Below are 17,757 nucleotides of genomic sequence, written 5' to 3'. Positions count from 1 at the left end.
CTATTCCTGATGCAGGCCAGGATGCCACTGGCCTTGGCCACCAGGGCACACTGCTGGCTCATACTCAGCCTGTCAATCAGCACTCCCAGGTCCCTCTCAGCTGGACAGCTCTCCAGCCACTCCTCCCCAAGCCTGTAGCTGCCCGGGGTTGTTGTGGCCAATTGCAGGACCCGACATTTGGCCTTACTGAAACTCATGCCAATGGCCACCAATCAAACCTGTCAAGATCCTTCTGCAGACCCTCCCTACTCTCAAGCAGATCAACACTCCCATCCAACTTAGTGTTGTCTGCAAACTTAAAGGTGAACATTATCCCTTCATCCCAGTCATCAATAAAGATGTTAAACAGGAGTGAACCCCGCACTGAGCCTTGGGGAACACCACTCATGACTGGTCACCAACTGGATTTAACTCCACTGAACACAACTCTTTGGACCTGGACATCCAACCAGTATTTTATCCAGCGAAGCATGTGCACATCCAAGCCGTGAGCAGCCAGCTTCTCTGGGAGAATGCTGTGGGATACCTTGTCAAAGGACTTGCTAATATCAAGGTAGAGAACATCCACAGCCCTTCCCTTTTCCAATAAGCAGATCACACTGTCATAGAAGGAGATCAGGTCAGTCAAACAACATCTGCCCTTCATGAACCCATGCTGACTGGGCCTGATCACCTGGTTGTCCTGAATGTACTGCATAATGGTACTCAGGATGATCTGCTCCATCTGCTTCCTCAATGCTGAAGTCAAATTAACAGGCCTGTAATTTCCTGGATCATACTTCCATCCCTTCTTATATAGGGGGGTTACATTGGCTGATTTCCAATCTGCTGGTAGCTCTCCCATCACCCAGGACTGCTGATAAATAAATTATGGAAAATGCCTTGGTGAGCACCCTCACCAGTTCTTTCAGTACTCTGGGGTGCATCCCATCTGGCACCTTGCCTGGCTGGTTCATTCACCAGCTGTGTCAGGAAGTTATCTTCGACACATTCCAGGAATCTCCAGGACTGTTCCCTCTCTGCTGTGCTATAGTTTCAGCAGACATCAGGGAAGTTGAAGTCCCCCATGAGAACAAGGGCAAACAACTGTGAGATTTCACCCAGGTATTTATAGAACAGTTAATCCACCTCACTGACCTGGTTGGGAGCTCTACAGCAGACTCACACAGCCACACCAGCCTTGTTGGCCTTGCCCCTAATCCTGCTCCAAACACGCTCTACGTTGTCATTACTGTACTTTTTATCTCAAAAGGCTCTTTGCCTCAGTCCTGTGTGACTCTCATTACACAAATCTTTGCACAGCCCTCTTACACATACCATAAGCTTTCCAGCCTGGCTAACCCCTGAAATTAGCTTCCTTACAGACATAATGAACAATGCAACTTCCTTGCTCTACATATGGCTTAATCTCACCCAAGAATACACCTCATTGAGCAAAACTACCTAGAAACTCCATCTGGCCTCCCTATCTGTGTTTTGCTCAGATACAACAGCATCCATCCTTCAACCACCACCATAGAATCATAGAATATGCTGAGTTGGAAGGGACCCATTAGGATCATTGAGTCTGACTCCTGTCTCTGTGTAGGGCACCCCAAGAATCACACCATGTGCCTGAAATCATCATCCAAACTCTTCTTAAACTGAGACAGGCTTGGTGCTATGACCACTACCCTGGGGAGCTTGTTCCAGTGTTCAATTGCCCTCTGGGTGAAAAACCTTTGCCTGGTATCTAACCTAAATCTCCTCTGGTTCAGCTTCCTGCCACTTCCCTGGGTCCTGCCACTGGTCACAGGAGTGAAGAGGTCAGTACCTGCCACATCTCTTCCCCTCATGATGAGGCCACAGACTGCAATGAGGTCACCCCTCAGCCTCCTCTTCTCCAAGCTGAATAATCCAAATGACCTCAGCCGCTCCTCATAACTCATTCCATCCAGACACTTCACCAGGAAAGGCCAACTAGCTACATACAGTGAGGCAGGGAGCTATAAGGTACCAGTAACTGTGTACAACTATGGGACGGCTCCCTGTTTTCTGGAACAGCACTGGTAGGAAGGCAGACCTGAAAATCCTAAAAATCCATGGCTTAATTCTCCCAGACCTGGCAAGGTCATCCCTCAGCCTTTCTGGCCTGAGGCCAGAGCAGTATAAAGCCTGCTGAACAAGTTTACTTTTGCTTTGTACAAACCCACCAAGAAACTCATCAATTATAAACCAGCAGCCAATTCTGGTATCTAAATAAGTGTATCAGCTCACAGAGAGTCCAAGACAGCTATGGGAAACAAAACAGTGAGTAGGTTTATACTTGAATGTTCAATGTATTGGTCCCATGTTTAACCTCACTGAGATGAAAAATACAAATAAAATAGCTTGTATTTCATAGCACAAACCTCTAATCTCTGCAACTCTCAAGTGAAAAGACAATTTTAAAAGCTTCACTTCTTAACGGCAACAAGTTGAAGTATAAAATCAAAAAAAGCCATGAGCGAAGTGTCTCATACCGTGTCATCTCAATGTTTTTAATTTGCTGCATTGTTTTGCAATAGATGAACATAACAGCACTGTAAAATGTATAGGACGGAAGCTAGAGGCTTTTGCCCACATGGGAAGGGAATCTGTGGCAGCTTTAAGAACACTGAAAATCACAAGAGATGTTTGGGATTGTGAAAAGATGTTTATAGCAACATTTCTAATGACATTTTCTACAACAGAAAACTAAGTGCACTTAGCATTTAACCAAATCATTAAAACCTGTGAATAAAGACAGGGCCTGTCTTAGAAATTAGTTTTACACTCCTCACATATGACAAGATGACATCTTTTGAACCACAGACTTTTTCTCCTAATATGCCACATCATATTAGCTGCTTTGCAGGATTTATATATGACATTCACACGTGTAACAAAAAAATATTTGCTACCACCCTGAATTTCATAATACACACCTCCACACACTAAAGTACACAAACATTTTTTCAGTGGCCTGTTCCTTTATGAGGTGTATTCAAGTATATGTCTCTCATTCTCTCTTAACTAAGATCTGATTTTGGTAAACTCACAATACATTATTTCTGCATTTGTCATCTAGTACCACTGTACCTTCATGTTCTTACTGCAGCAGTTTTATTAGGTACTGTCATAATTAATTTTGAAGATATTGCAAGAAAAAGGACCAACACTGTGTTGTGGATAAGAGATTCTTGATTTATGGTCAAATATATTTTGGAACGCAACAGCATTTATAGCAAACTTTTATTCAATAGTTTAAAAACTGTATGGAAATTTTCATGAACAGAATTACTCAATGGAAAATACCTTCTTTTCCCCCTTAAAAAGTTCTTCTGAAAGAACATCCTTTAAATGCATTTACCTACAGTAAGCAGTTTTAAAATGCACGTGTATTTCTGGATTTCTTGCATACATATATAGCATTTCCATAGTTAAGAAGCTATTGTCCTGAGCACTGTATGAAGAAACATTATTTAACTACCTAGTTACAGGACATTTATGTAATTGACAACCAGCACAGAAATATTTATAGACTTTAAACATTTAATGTGCCTTTTCATCAAGGAAGGCAAATGATAACTATAGGACTGCTTAACACTTGAGTGTCAATTTAGTATCATGTATTTAGATCTGGAGTATAAAGACACACACAAAAAATGCTTGTGGAGTACATTTTGTTACAATAAACCAAGCTTGTGTTCCATCATGATGTGTGGTTCTCCCATAACCTCACTCTGTGAAGGATCTGGAAAAAAAAAAAGTCAACCGCATGAGGCTTTACCAAGCTACAAAGACCAACAATAACTATGAATATGACCTTTTGTGGGTTTTTTAAAATTCTAATGCTTAGCACAACAGTTACTCGACTGTTTTTACAGTTACCTAGATCCCTGGCTCTTTCCATTCTCCAAACCCACCTCAAAATAACTCTCTGCCTCCTTCCCTGCTCTGAACTACCAGCTAGAAAGAAAGACATTTTTTAAAACTATTTTCCAAGTTTATTCTATTCCACACATGCTGTCAGTCCATAGCTTGTCACACAACTGCCAACTGTTAATTTGGGGGAGCCTTCCCCTTTCCACATTACTTTGGTATCTGTCGTTCACCCTTTCTTTCTTTCTAGTTACAGAACTTGTAAGAACTTTTTATCTTTGTAACCTCCACCTGTCAACTGTTACACAAGTAGTTAAAAAGTTTCTGGGGAAACAGGCATACAATGTAAGTGCATAATACTCTATTCCTTTAGAAACCCAGCCTACAAGTAAATACTGGCTTCCTCAATATTTCAGAGTTAACTTCCACACAACTAGCAGATAAACCACATTTATTTTCCATCCCCAAGTGCACCTTTGCCTTTAGGAATTCAATTTTTTCTTTGTATTTCGTGTGTTTAACTCTCTTACTCTGGGAAAGGCAAAAAGCTTCAGTGCCCAAATGTTACCTTTCAGTGTTTTCATAACATTCAAACCAGAATGTATTTACCATTAAGAATATCCTCAAAACCGATGCATTCATCATTTCCCCTCAGGGTATCCAGTGCTACGTTTGAGCTGTGAAGAAATGGGAGGCGCTGGACCTGTAAAGACAACAGTAGTTCATGTCTCTGCAAGTCTGACATTGAGGGCATTTATATTTAGATTTCTCAGTCTGAAGTGACTGAGACAAGTGACAGGCAAAGTCACATCTTGCTTCCAAAACAATGATGAAATAAGAGAACTACTGACACACAGACAGCAGAACCTACCTTCCACCACCATCTTTCATTGTTTGTCTCCACTTTCAAAAGAATAGCCCTTCACTAGATTTGTAGCTCTCACTGCAGCATAGCTACTACAGCAAATAGTGTAGTTGAAAAAAAAAAAAAAAGGTAGGTTTTTTTTCTCCTCTATTATCACATAAAGCTGGGGAGGCTCACTGCAACAAACACATCAACACCCTGAGGTCAGCATTGGGCAAGTGACATACACTGCAGTGTTTGGAAATCACATCCTAAGTTTCTTCCATCTCTTGACACAATCCAGGAATGTAAGTGAAAGAGCTGTATCAATTTTCACATCCAAACAAAATCGTCCTTGCAATTAATCTAAATCACAATTTGATCCTCACCAATTCTTAAGCTTCAAATCCACTCCCAGTTACTTTCAACCCACTCCTCTGTATGCTTCATCCACAGTATTACAGAAAACTTTCAAGCTGTACACACAGCATTCAGATCCTAAATATTCTGAGGATGGCAAACATGCACCTAGAACAGCATTCACCACTAGAAGCGATGCTCAGTTATACCATAAACACATTTGACAACCACAAAGTTATCATGTAGCTATCTTACCTCTTTACACACAAAATATGTCAAAGATTTCCATAATCACTGCTGGTACAATTATCAGACATTCACATACACTATTCCAGTAAGTATTTTAGAAAAGTGAAATTAAACCACAAGAGAACATGTACATGAAGCTGGGAGCGAAAAACCTTCTCATCACCATACCTCCCCCACCCATTCCCCAAGAATACCTGTGGAGACACACTAGCAGGACTTCCTCACCAGCTTCATTTTCTGCCATAAGCTAACATCAGTTAGGAAAAAGATTTCTCCCCACATGACAGCAGAGCTGAGATCAGGGGATGTTTTCATACACCCTGTCTTTCACATCTTCAGGACCAGTAATTCCTGCCAAGTTTAATGCAGCTCACTGGTTCAGTAGCACGTGATCCACTGGAAAGGAGCATAAAATCGTTCCAACTCACTTGGAAGAACAACTCCTATTAGCTTGACAACCTTCAACAATCCAAAAAAGTTTACTAGGACCAATAAGCTTTCTGTGCTTCCTAAGGGACAAAGTCAGCCTTGCTCCAGTTACTCTCCATCCCAGGAGCCAAGATGAAAATGAGACAGACTCAGCTTCCCAATTAAGAGTTCAAACCTTTGGACTTAAGTCCCTGTAGACCTCCAAGAAAGGCTGTGGAACAATAATAAGCATATAGCAAATTCTCTGCTTCAGGTTTCATGATACCTCTAGAGCCACCTCCAAATCACTACCTGCTTTGGATCCCTATGTCTCTTTGCCCTACAGATGCAAAGATTCCTTCTCATGAGGGTCATATAATATAGAGAAGAGAGTATTAATATTAGGAATTAATACCAAATTCTTCCTGCTTTTCTCTGAAGACTTACAGGAAGCTAATCCAAAGAAAACCTAGAGCCACTTCACCAAGTAACCAAGAAAAGAAACAGCTGAAAGGCTTCAGCATATGGACTGTTCCAGAAACTATTAACTGCAATGTGTGGTTGGTTGGTTTTAATAAAAGCAGTCCAGGGAAAGATTTTATTTTGGAAACATAAGGTATTTCAACTAAGAAAGGTGTCTCTCTGCAAACACATTCCGAGATAGACATTTTTTTCAAGTGGTTTAAGTTATACCAGTTGGATAAAAATGCCTACCTGTTTCACTGCTCTGAATTCCATCTGCAGCTTTAAAGGTGCATGGATTCCTTGAATATTCCTCAGTGTGGCAAAGTTTGTTTTATCTTGATTTATCTGGAACTATCACAAAATAACATTGATCTTTATTTTAGAAAAAGTTACTTTCAAGTACAGCCATAGAAGAGATTTGTGACATTCTAATTAAATGAACACTCTTATTAAACTTCCCCCATGTGAAATCTCAAATGTACATAAAAGTCAGTGATGCAGCAATATTTGTTTTATGAAAATGAAATTGCTTTTTGTTGGATTTTATTACAAATCAATAGTAGCAAGTCCGTATTGTTATTTTTGACAACCAGGACACGTAACACCACCAAGTGGTGTAGCTTTGCACTACTTTACACTACGACAATATTATCAGAATAAATAGGAAGACAGATCTGGTTTAAAGGCAAAACACAAACTTGAAAGTGACAACTGATGTTACTGTTAGTCATCAAAGACTCTACTTGAAAACACTTGAAATACTTCTGATCAATTAGAAAGACAGAACACCACATGTATGCTGTATGACTCTGAAAAGCAAAAGAAGGTTTGTGTATTTGCCAACTGCTCTAAAACTGATCAGCAAGACAAAGAAGATCTACTTAATAGTGGGTTCTTTTAATGAAAAAAAGCTGGCTCACAAACACTGAAGTACACAGAAGTAACTTATGTTTAACATTAAAACTAAGCTTAAGTAATCCAGTCTCAAATTTGGCTTTTATAGTAGCGACTACATGCCTGAAATGTTGACACAATACAATATTGTAAAGTGAAACATAAAATACAAATATTTTATTTTAAAACCTGTACTCAGTCACCATGACAAAAGCCTACAAGACTATCATCCCACTTGCCTCCTCCCAAACTTACAATTCTGGTCAGATTATGTTTTCTTTTATTTTAAAAAGGTAGGGGTCCTTATCTGGGTAGCAGAAAGATTTGTTTCCTACTGGTGCTATCTGAATAACCTACCATTTATGGCAGTAAAAAATAATCATAACTATCTCAGGCTAAGACAAGTCATTTCCCATTCAAAGGCATATGAAAATAATTCTTAAATAAATCAGCCATAAACTTACAAAAACTAACCAGATAACATATGAAAAAAAAGTTTCACATACTTCTCAGAGAAACAATGGGCTGCCCTAAATTATTTCTGTTATTTTTTTAAATTATTTTTTCTCTCTAGAATGTAATCTTCTAATTATGCAGGTTTTATACTGTGAGAACAGAGTTAAAAACTAATTTATAGCAGTCAGTTGTAAAAAACAATCAATTGACAAATAGCTATGAAACATTTATAGTATTCATAAAAAAGCATTATCCTTTTAGCTCAAGACACCACCAGCATTGGTTAGAATCAGAATATATTGTATATTACATTCAGATCTTGTCATGCTGATTAGCTTAACAACCTGGAATAGTCTATTCAAATGCTACCTTTGCTTCAGAGGCAGTTTGAGATTCAGTTCAACCAGCTGTTTAGCCAAGGCTGTCAGTCTAGTCTTCCTATGATTAGACCTATGGTCCACACACCACTCTTAAGTGGCCGATCAGTGATGACTAAGCCAGACAAGGTTGCATACACTGACAATTTCTAGATGGGATTAAGTGAAAATGAAGATTTATGGCAAACCTATAGTCAAAGTGGGAGGATCAGCATTCTAAAAGTGCCAAACACTTAGCTAGAGAGGCAACATACACAACTAGCTTAATAACTTTCAGATGACAAAACCTTAGTAAGTAAATGCCTACCTGGAAGCATGCTTACATACCTCAAGTGGAAAGTCACAAGTGGGAGGTTAACATTAAACAAATCTGCCAACCTTATTTTATAAAGAAATGTTACTATGTTGTTGAACATCTTTGTTCTTTTAAAGGCAATACCCTGCTCATTACTGGATACCACACAAACCAGTCCAGGTAGCCACACTGTGAACTTAAACGTCCTAATTAGTCAGTAGTGAAGATGGCCACATTTGATGTTATACTTACGTTTTTTTCTGACAACTCCAGTGGGTGACTGGGTAACAACTCATTTTTCACACTTGTAAATCTAGAAATACAAGTAAAACAAAACAAACAACTTCAAATTAACTGAAATCCTTCTCTGAAGACACATAAAACCTGCCTGGATGCATTCCTGTGTGGCCTCCCTGGGTGATCCTGCTTTGGCAGGGGCGTTGGACTAGAACGCCTTTCCAACCCCTAACATTCTATGGTTCTATGAATATTTGTTTTATGTTGCATCCAAAACTCATCCTGGATACAAACATCAACCCACACAGTTCGAGCACAGTTCGAGCTACCAACAAAGAAAAAAAGCTTTACAGTGAAGCAGCAAAGACCATCCTTTGTCCTTTATGTTTGACAAAACAGAATTACCGTTTTTCTTCCTTGACACCCTTCAGAAATAGAGAAAAATATGAATACATGAAAACAGCAGAGATATTACTATGTCCAAGCTACACGGTATTGGTCTTTAGACAACTCCAAGCTTTTGCAGCTGAATACTGTATATGCTTCCCCTTCCAACTCGCAGTTGTATCACCTGTGTTTTGATATCCATGAACTTAGTTTAGACTCATTACCCAAGATATGTAACAATCTTCTGCTCATGCAAAATGGCAAAACCCAAACCCACTATTTTTTCTATATTATCTTTATCTTTTGTACTAATACTGAAACTAACCATTTTCCCCAGTGCACACTCATATACTTGCATATTAAAACTAGCATATATTTAATAATTATTAATACTTCGCCATCTCTTTTCTACAGAGCAATATCACACAGGTAAAAGTCCATCAAAGACAAGCTGATTAAATACATGCACTTCAGGCTACAAATTCTGCAATGCACCTTCCATAACTTTCTTTAAAAAATCCACATTTAACACATACTTTCTTCCTGTATCTGAAGTTCAACACTGGATATGGCACAATTCCACAAGGAAAAGTAAAGCATACCCTCTGCGCAGAAGATCATGACCTTCAAATGGTCCTGAAGCTGAAAATTCTGTAAATGGGATACTGTCCTTCAACAGAGAAGCAACACCTCTGGAATTCTGAAACAAAAAAGTGAGGATTACTTTAACAGAACCAGACCCCTTTTCCTTTTGTAAGCGCCATTAGGCCAGGCAAGCGAAACAAAGTGTCTAAAGACTCCTTAAACTACACACATACACACCCTAGACTTCAGAGCCTCTTTATAAAAAAAATACACACCAAAAAAATCCCACCAAAACCACCAACAACAAAAACAAACATAAAACCAACAAAAAAACCCAACAGAACGCCACAGCACCAAACACAGACCCCACATGAAATCAGAATTCTTGCAGAAAGCCTACTAACAGTTAAAGGTTCTGACAACATGTGTTTTGGATCTTGCTGAAACGGTAAAACCTGCAATTATGCCTTGTTTATTCCCACCCTGGGCTCCAAGGATTGAAAGGAAGAAGGCAAGTCATGATCAGCTGACAGGACAGAGCATGTTTGAGCATTCCTTCATTTACTTCAATACAGACATAAGTAAGGTCAAATTGATTTTATCCACGGTTTAAGGCTGCCATGAACAGGACAAGGTGTACTCAAGGTCTAGTTTGCCACTTAACTGCAAGAGCAAAGGAAAAACAGTAACTTGAAGCAGACCAGAAAAACACACCTCCACAGACGTACTAACTAAAGCCATCTTAACTCAGACCACTAATCTCATGTTAACCTGCTTGATTTTACTGAACTGATTTTAGGATTGCTCACACAAATTACTCAACCAACAAGCTAATGTATAATAAATTATGGAAAGTGACAGCAATCATCTCTGGAAAGCAACAGTGATGAGCCGTTTGGTACAGGAGTTTACTCCAGCTGCACTGTTGGATCCAACAGAAAAGTAATGTTTACAGTTAAGGTCTTTTGTACTAACCAGTACAAAAGTACTGTAACTTAGCAGCTATTAGAAAATCCTAAAGCTCCTCTTGTTGCATGCATATCAAAGCCTTTACCAACTAACATGCTCAACACTGGCCAGACCGTTCTGATACTGCTGTAAGTGACAGCATTACAGAGACACGCTACCTGGAAGATGTGACAAGAGGGAGGATCAAAGCACAAGTCACCACGAGGAGGAAACCATTAAATACTCCCACAAAGTAAGGTTCTGAGTTCACGCCGGTGCCCAGCCCGCCTCCGGGGCTCACACCAGAGCTGTGCACCGCGAGGACGCGGGCACAGCCTCCCTCCAGGAGAGCTGCGGCGCACCCAGGCGCCGGCTCCGAGGGGCCGGGATCCCCGGGGCCTCCCCGCTCTCAGCAGGAGGGCTTCAGCCGCAGCCCCGCGCCCTTCGCTCCTTCCCGGCCCCAAGGATGCCTGGCGGAGACCGGCCGCTGCGGGGGGAGCACGGGCCGCCTCCGGGCCCTGACCCGGCAGCGCCAGCGCCCGCCATGGCCGCGCCGGACCCCCGTGACTCAGCACGGCCCCCCGCCCGGCGGCCGCCACCCCCGGGGACCCCGGGGGCCGAGCGGGGCAGACAGGGACGGCCCAGGCGACACCCGCCCGCTCCTCCCGTCCTGTCCCGTCCCCTCCTCGCTCGCTCTCCCCCCGCCGCCGCCGCCCCCGCACTCACCATCTTGCCCCGCACACGCCGCCACTTCCGCCTCCTCCTCTTCACTTCCGCCCCGCCCCGGCGCGCTGCGTCAGACGCAGGGAGGGAGCGGCCCCGCCCCCAAGCCGGCCGCGTGGGGGGGCGGGGCCTCGGGAGGGGGCGGGGCCTCAGGAAGGGGGCGGGGCCTCAGGAAGGGGGCGGGGCCGGGGCTGCCCCGGGAGGGGGGGGGCGATGGCGGCCGCGTCCCCCGGGCCGTGGGGGCGGTGGCAGCCGCTGCTGCCCTGCCCTGCCAGCGGGGCTGCTGCTCCTGGGCTGCTCCCACCTTGCCCTGCCAGCCAGCGGGGCTGCTGCTCCTGGGCTGCTCCCACCTTGCCCTGCCTGCCAGCGGGGCTGCTGCTCCTGGGCTGACCGCGCTGCTCCCACCTGTCCTCCCGGCACCACCTGTGCCCCCAGCAGGAGCTGGAGCTGAGCAACGCCGTCCCGCAGGGCGCTGGGGTAGCCGTCCGGTGGCGTTGGGTGGGCGGTGGTTTCTCATCACACCCATCCTCTCCCACGAGGCCACGGGCAGCCAAAGCAGAGGTGGCTCCAGTAGCTTCTCAGCACGGGCAGCCTGAGGCAGGGAGATGAGGCAGGGGTGCATCCCGAGGGAAGGGCAGCCTCGGGCCCTGGGCCAGCCGTGGGGTCTCCGTGGGCAGGCACTTACAGAACTTTGAAGGCCTTTTTGACGGTGACGAGAAAGTTTTCCACAGATTCCTATGAGCATCTGGCATCCCTGTTTTATGTGCTTCTGAGTCTTGTAGCTCGCTCAGCCCTTTCAAGGTTTTGCTGCGAGTTTCATGCATGACAAACACCACGTCTTGCACAAGCAGCAATATTTAAGTGGGGGCTTTATGTTTTAATGGCAACCTCAGCTTTGGGAAAAATGCTGAAAAATTCATATGCGTTACACTTGGTCTTTCTCTTCCTTGGGGAAAATCAGTTAACCACTTAGAAAAAACACATTCTCAACCAAAGTTCTAGCCCCTTGTACTGACGTCATGGGCTTAAAGCAAAGACTTCAGAAGAGTGAGAATGGAGGGCTGAGGTTTTAAAATAATTTTTAGGAAAACAGGTACCACAAAGGTTTCTCTGATCTTATAATGGGTACTCGGGTATTGTGGTGCTGGATTCATTATTATAGAATAGATGTGAATACAAAAAACATCAAGTTCCTGTTTGACTGCAGCTTACAGAAAAAGCTAGGTTTGTCACTAAATGTATTTATTTATTGACTGAGTTTGTTGATCAGGATATGACTGTAGAGATGAAACATCTAACTTTCAAAGTCATTCCTGCAGGACACAGGATGCAATCACTGCATGTACATTTTTTACATCACTGCAACCCACAGTCTAGGCTGCATAACATAAAAGAACATACATTGCAAAAAAGATCTGGTTTTCCTTTAAAGACAGGCTTTCATGCTAGGGAAAACTTCCAGACATAAACACAAATCACACATATTTTCTTACCAAATTACCAAGTATTTTAAATTGGAGCAAGGCTTGATTTCTTTCACAACCAGCTTTCTTTTAATGATCTTACAGTGAGCATCTCAATGGTGGGTCATTGGAGTAGTATCTCATTCCCCTCTGTGGCCCTGCTGCAAGTTAGTAGGAGTTACACAAGCAGCCCTAACTGCTGACCAAACCTTTGATCAGAAATGAGTGCATGAGGTGAGTGATGGGTGTTCAGCTGCTCAGAAGCGGTGGGCATGGCTGCTGTGTGTGTGCAGATGGTTTCAAGGCTGCTCCAGGCTGCAGCAGCCCTCGGGCACTGCCCCAGGCACAGCCCTGCTGGGGAGCTTGGCTGGTGTGCAGGTCTGGAGTGTCTGTCTGAAGGCGCCTTCCAAGCCCATGGTAACAGGCTGGAAAGTGGGATGCAGTGACTGTGCTTGCTAAAGAGGCCATTCTTGTGTGTGGGCACTCATAAAAGACTATATGGACACTCTAAAATTAGCATGAAAATAACTACTGCTCCTTCAAAGTGATTACTTCTGGGAAGTTGGCATGATGGATTTCACATATTGCTTTTGAAGGCGACCTGCAAATTCTTCTTCTTTTTTTTTTTTTTTTTTTAAAGAATTATTTTTTCATCATTTTGTGTAGAGAAGGTCAAAATGTATGAACATTTTAAGTATTTTCAGCTTTTTTTTTTACCTCAGCCTTTTAGGAATGTTAAATCTGGTCTCTCTGGTTTATCTGGGGGGATTTCACTGAGGTTTCAAATGAGCTTTAGGCCATGGATTATTTCATCTTTTAGAAAAGAGCAAAGGGTTTATGCTTTAAAAAAACCCAACCAACCAGACAAAAACAACCCATGCTGTTTGAAATGCTCTTTTTAAAGTTAAATTTGTATTAACAAACATAAAACCTCATTAAACAAAGTTTTAGACAGCTTAACTGAAAGCAAATTCCTGTTTCCGCTACTTAGCTTTTTCTTGCCTGGATCCCAGCACAGCATCATTTCATGAGGTCTAGACGTTTCCCATTGAGGCCTCGGGTAGATACTTGCCTGGTGGACTGGAAACTTGTCGTGACAGAGGAACAACATGGCTAGCTGGGCAACGGCTGTCACATCCCAGCCTCCTCTGCCTGTAGAAGAGGAGATCTGTGGAAGCCAGCTGTCTTCTGGGAACTCTCTTGCTCTGGAAAAGCAGTTATTGAGCTCATATATCCTGCCACTTCACTAAGTAAATGGTACTTTTTACCTCCCCCTTTCACAGAGCTTTCTTATGTATAAACGGATGGAAGATAAAGAAATGCCCATTGATTTACCCATCAGTTTTGTTTAATAATACCAAAAGGAGTATGTTGTCCAAGGAAACTTCCCTTTGTATCCACGTTTTTTAATTTTGATGCAGCTTTGTCTCTTCTCAAAATACAATTCCTTTGACATATCAGTGGGCAATCTGTTCTGAGTACGTGAACCTCTATCAGAAGAAAACCTTTATCCTGTGGGACTGGGAAACTCTTTCACTGTTTTCTGTCAACAGCCGCTTATAACCCGTTAAAGTGAAAGTACTTTTTATTTGTTTTTAATCAAATCAAATAAACACATTTTCTTTGATCTTTAAGAAGTCCTTTCTTGTTAACTTGCTTTATGCTTTTATGTTTTGGCATTCATTGTAAATCTAATTATTTAAAAAGTTATTTTGTTTTAAATTATTAAACCTCTTCTGAATTTAAGATAAACAGGGGCATGTTTTGTTAAAGATTAAAAATAAATTTCACACAAAACTGCAAAACGTAGCAAAGATAATAACATGTAGGCGTCAGAGTGTTCCAAAACAAGACTCTCTAGGGGCTCTTCTGAACACATGGCTACGTTAAAACCATGTTCTGAAAAGGCTCAGGAAACCCCTGACTCTAACCCACCCTTTCCTGAAGCTGGTGAAAGTATTTAGAAAAAAAAAGTTACTGTTGCAGGGATGGGGAAAAAAAAAAATTAAAAAATCCTACATATTGCCGAAGCAGATGATTTTTTCCTGTTTGTTTTCTAGCAAACTCTACAGCTTGAAGGATTTTCTTGAGTCGAAACTTGCCCATCCTCACCATTCACATGCAGCGAGCATGGATGACCAAAAAAAGTACATTGTTATCTCTCTATGAAACGTAAACTTTGTGAAGGTGCTGCAGGATCCGGTGGGGAGTTAACACTAACAACCCCATTTTTAATTATATGAGTTATGTGTCATTAGTTAATTTTGAGTGAAAAGACAGGGTATCTGTAGAAGTGTCTTCAGCTCCTGTTTTGGTAGATCAAACAAGCGAAGGCAATTGTTTTTTAGTCCAGGTTATGGACTTGGATTTTAAAGAAGTTCTTGTTGTCTTGAAATGAAGACCTATCTTGTAGCGTCTCGTTGCTTTTGTGAGTCTCACACTGACACCTGCACTCTGTATTTGTAGCAACCCCTTGTTCAGACACCGAGAAATTTGGGCTTCTCTTCTCAGCCAGGAAAGCCGGAGGCTGTAATGGGAAGAGCCGGTCACTAGGGGCTGCTCAGCAGCCGAACTCCCTGAACCTGCCTTCCTCCTCTGCGTTTGCCAGCAACCCCCGCTCGTTCTGGCTGGGAGTTAGATGATTGTGCCCCCTTTGGGGGCTATGAGAACTATGGAAAAAACAGGGTCGAAAGATAAAAAGCAACTTCTATGCAACAGCTCAAGCTCCATGGGCACTACCTGCGGGAATGCTGGTAGGAGTCCTTCCCTATTCACGGCTTAGTAGCCATTACTTCCCTTGTGACCATATAATTCTTATACTAATCCTTCAGCATGAGTCCAAAGTTTAACCTATCCAGTGTGCACGTAGTCAGGATCTCAATGCTCCATAAACTCTTTTTATTTCTTTTTTTTTGGCACAAAAATCAAGTCCCTCATGCGAATTGACAGAAAAAAAAGCATTTTTATCTTCCTCCTTAGCCTGGAGTGATTTGCCTCCCAGAAGCACATATAGGTGAGACTAAGAGCATGTTTCCTGTGAGAGTGCCTTCCTAAGGGAAACCTTGAAAATAATTAATAGTAGTCACAGCTGAAAGAATTGAATGGAACATTACTTCCCATTCCTGCTACTGTGCAGGGAAAAAAAATCACCCAAGAGTTTGCCAAAATGCCTAGCAGCAAGAGGAGGGCCTGAGACTGCTCTGACTCATAGCTATATCCATTAAGCAGCAAGATAATCAGAAGTCATCTTCATTTCCTCTTACAGGGGAGGACAATAAATGAGCCAAACTGAGCAAAACTGGCATTTTGCAAAGAAAACTGACATTTTCAGCAAAAAGACATGTGTCACTGAAAAGAATGTTTATTTTCACCATAAGAAACTGCCAACAGAAAATTTTCTCCTCGTACTTCATCTGTCATTTTAAAAACAAAAGCATGACAAAGTTTCTCCCCTAGCCACAATGTGCTGCTTAAGAATGCTGTCATTAGTTACATGGATGGCATGGCTGTGGCTGGCTTAGGAATAGTTAAGGCTCAAATCCTCAAAAGCAATTATGTGTTCATCTCCTCAGGATGTGAGCCAGCATGCCTAGGTTTAGCCAGCAAAATCAGAAGTGGGTCTAGAGTCTCCTGAATTTTGGCCAAGCTTGGGCTTTGGTTTGAATCTGATGACTCATTTCTGATAGAAAACTGGCATTTGCTGCATGGAGGTGAACAGAAGTCGTACAGCAAGCAGCTTGTGAGCAGCCCCCGACACTTGCAGAAAGCTTGTTTCAATTTCAGAGGGTTTTGCATGGATGCAATGATCCCATGGAGTGGACTTCACTAAGTCAAGGCTGGAGCAAAACAGCAACATTGTTTTTGTAAAGAAGAACTATTACAGTGTTTCTTCAGAAAAGCTTTTATGAAATTCAACACTATTATATTGTAAAGGGTGTTGGCAGGTAATTAATTGTTTCTATGGAGAAACTAATGTATTATGAATTTTATTTTTGTTCATTTTTCTGGAAACTATGATTGTACATTTTCCGTGGAGGATTTTATTCATACTTCCTTACTGTAGTTTTTTCACACAATGGGCTTAACTTTTTTTTTGCTCTTTGTATTGCAGCTCTTCATTCCAAGTCTCTACAGCTACCTGCTTCATGACATGAATTACTTTTTTGTTTTGTGTTACACTAGCAGCTTAAATCGTGTTCCTCTCCTCGAGTTTACTGTTGAAAGATGCTGAAAGGGTGCTGATGGAACTTGGTTGCAGTGAGATTTCCTATTCAGTTTGTATCGCATCATTAGGAAATGCTTATGACAGAAACTGTCAATGAATTCCTACACTGGCAGCCCTGCACTTGTGAAGTACAGAATGTTGCAGCAGCTGGCTCATACAAGTTTATTTGCACAAAGTTATTGAAGTGCAGGCCACTACAGTGTTGTAGAGGCTATTTCAAGTATTGCTATTTAGCATCTTGAACTAAAACTAAAGAGAAAGGAAACAAATTAAGTTAATATCATCAGGCAAGTTCTCTATTTTTAGTTTCAGAAGAAAGTGTGAACCCCATTTTTGTAAAGGTAGGTTGTGAAGTGGATTCAGAGTGACATTCCAGGTTAAAAAAGAAAAAGGGGTGGGGAAAGGCAAATATTCTAAAGAATTAGATTTAGGCTGGAACAAAGAAGATGCAAATGAACTGTGAAAACTTGTGTGGTTTCTGCTTCAGAAGGACTTTTTTCAGTTGTAAAAGATTACCGGAAAAACAAACCCCAAGCCATTTATTCAAAGGAGCAAACAGTCCTTAAAGGGTTTGGGAAATATATACAGTGCACATTTCAAGAGAGACTGTCATATCCTCCTCTGAGAGTAAATTTGTGTGAATACCTTTGTGGTGGAGGATCAGAGTGGGCAGATCAAAGTAATATAAGGGCTCAAGGGAGACGACGAGGAGGGGGAAGGGAGGCTGACATGTGCATTCAAGGGCTCCTCTGGGCTCACCGAGTCCTGTCCACTGCTGTTAAAAAGAGCCACACTATATAATTATTTTAATAACTTCTTAAACATTGCATATTAAGTTAACTTGATCCCATTCCTCTTCCTTCTTCCTTGACTGTTCTTGTTCTGGGTGATTGTGCTGGAATCTCTATGCTCTGGTCGTGATGCAACTTCATGTCTGGGCAGCAATCATTTACAGCCAG

At 42.1% G+C, this 17,757-nt stretch overlaps 1 protein-coding gene across 1 annotated transcript; it reads right to left on the bottom strand.

Annotated features, from left to right (window-relative positions):
* Window positions 1-3,183: 3,183 nt before the first annotated feature.
* On the bottom strand, window positions 3,184-11,193 carry POMP (proteasome maturation protein). The gene is made up of 6 exons (XM_051631913.1): window positions 11,114-11,193; window positions 9,457-9,554; window positions 8,483-8,543; window positions 6,458-6,559; window positions 4,492-4,585; window positions 3,184-3,754 (listed from the first exon to the last, which is right to left on the bottom strand). Exons 1-6 carry the CDS (start codon window positions 11,114-11,116, stop codon window positions 3,687-3,689), a joined length of 426 nt encoding a protein of 141 aa, XP_051487873.1. The 5' UTR covers window positions 11,117-11,193; the 3' UTR covers window positions 3,184-3,686.
* Window positions 11,194-17,757: the final 6,564 nt, after the last annotated feature.

Source organism: Apus apus, chromosome 1 (assembly GCF_020740795.1).
Source record: "Apus apus isolate bApuApu2 chromosome 1, bApuApu2.pri.cur, whole genome shotgun sequence".
Classification (NCBI taxonomy): Eukaryota; Metazoa; Chordata; class Aves; order Apodiformes; family Apodidae; genus Apus; species Apus apus.
This window is presented reverse-complemented; position numbering and strand designations above follow the sequence as displayed.

Coding starts and splice junctions, on each gene's coding strand:
- POMP (XM_051631913.1), bottom strand. Junction 8,544..9,456: donor CATGATCTTCTGCGCAGAGG/GTATGCTTTACT, acceptor TTGTATTTCTAG/ATTTACAAGTGTGAAAAATG. Junction 4,586..6,457: donor AATTCAGAGCAGTGAAACAG/GTAGGCATTTTT, acceptor TTGTCTTTACAG/GTCCAGCGCCTCCCATTTCT.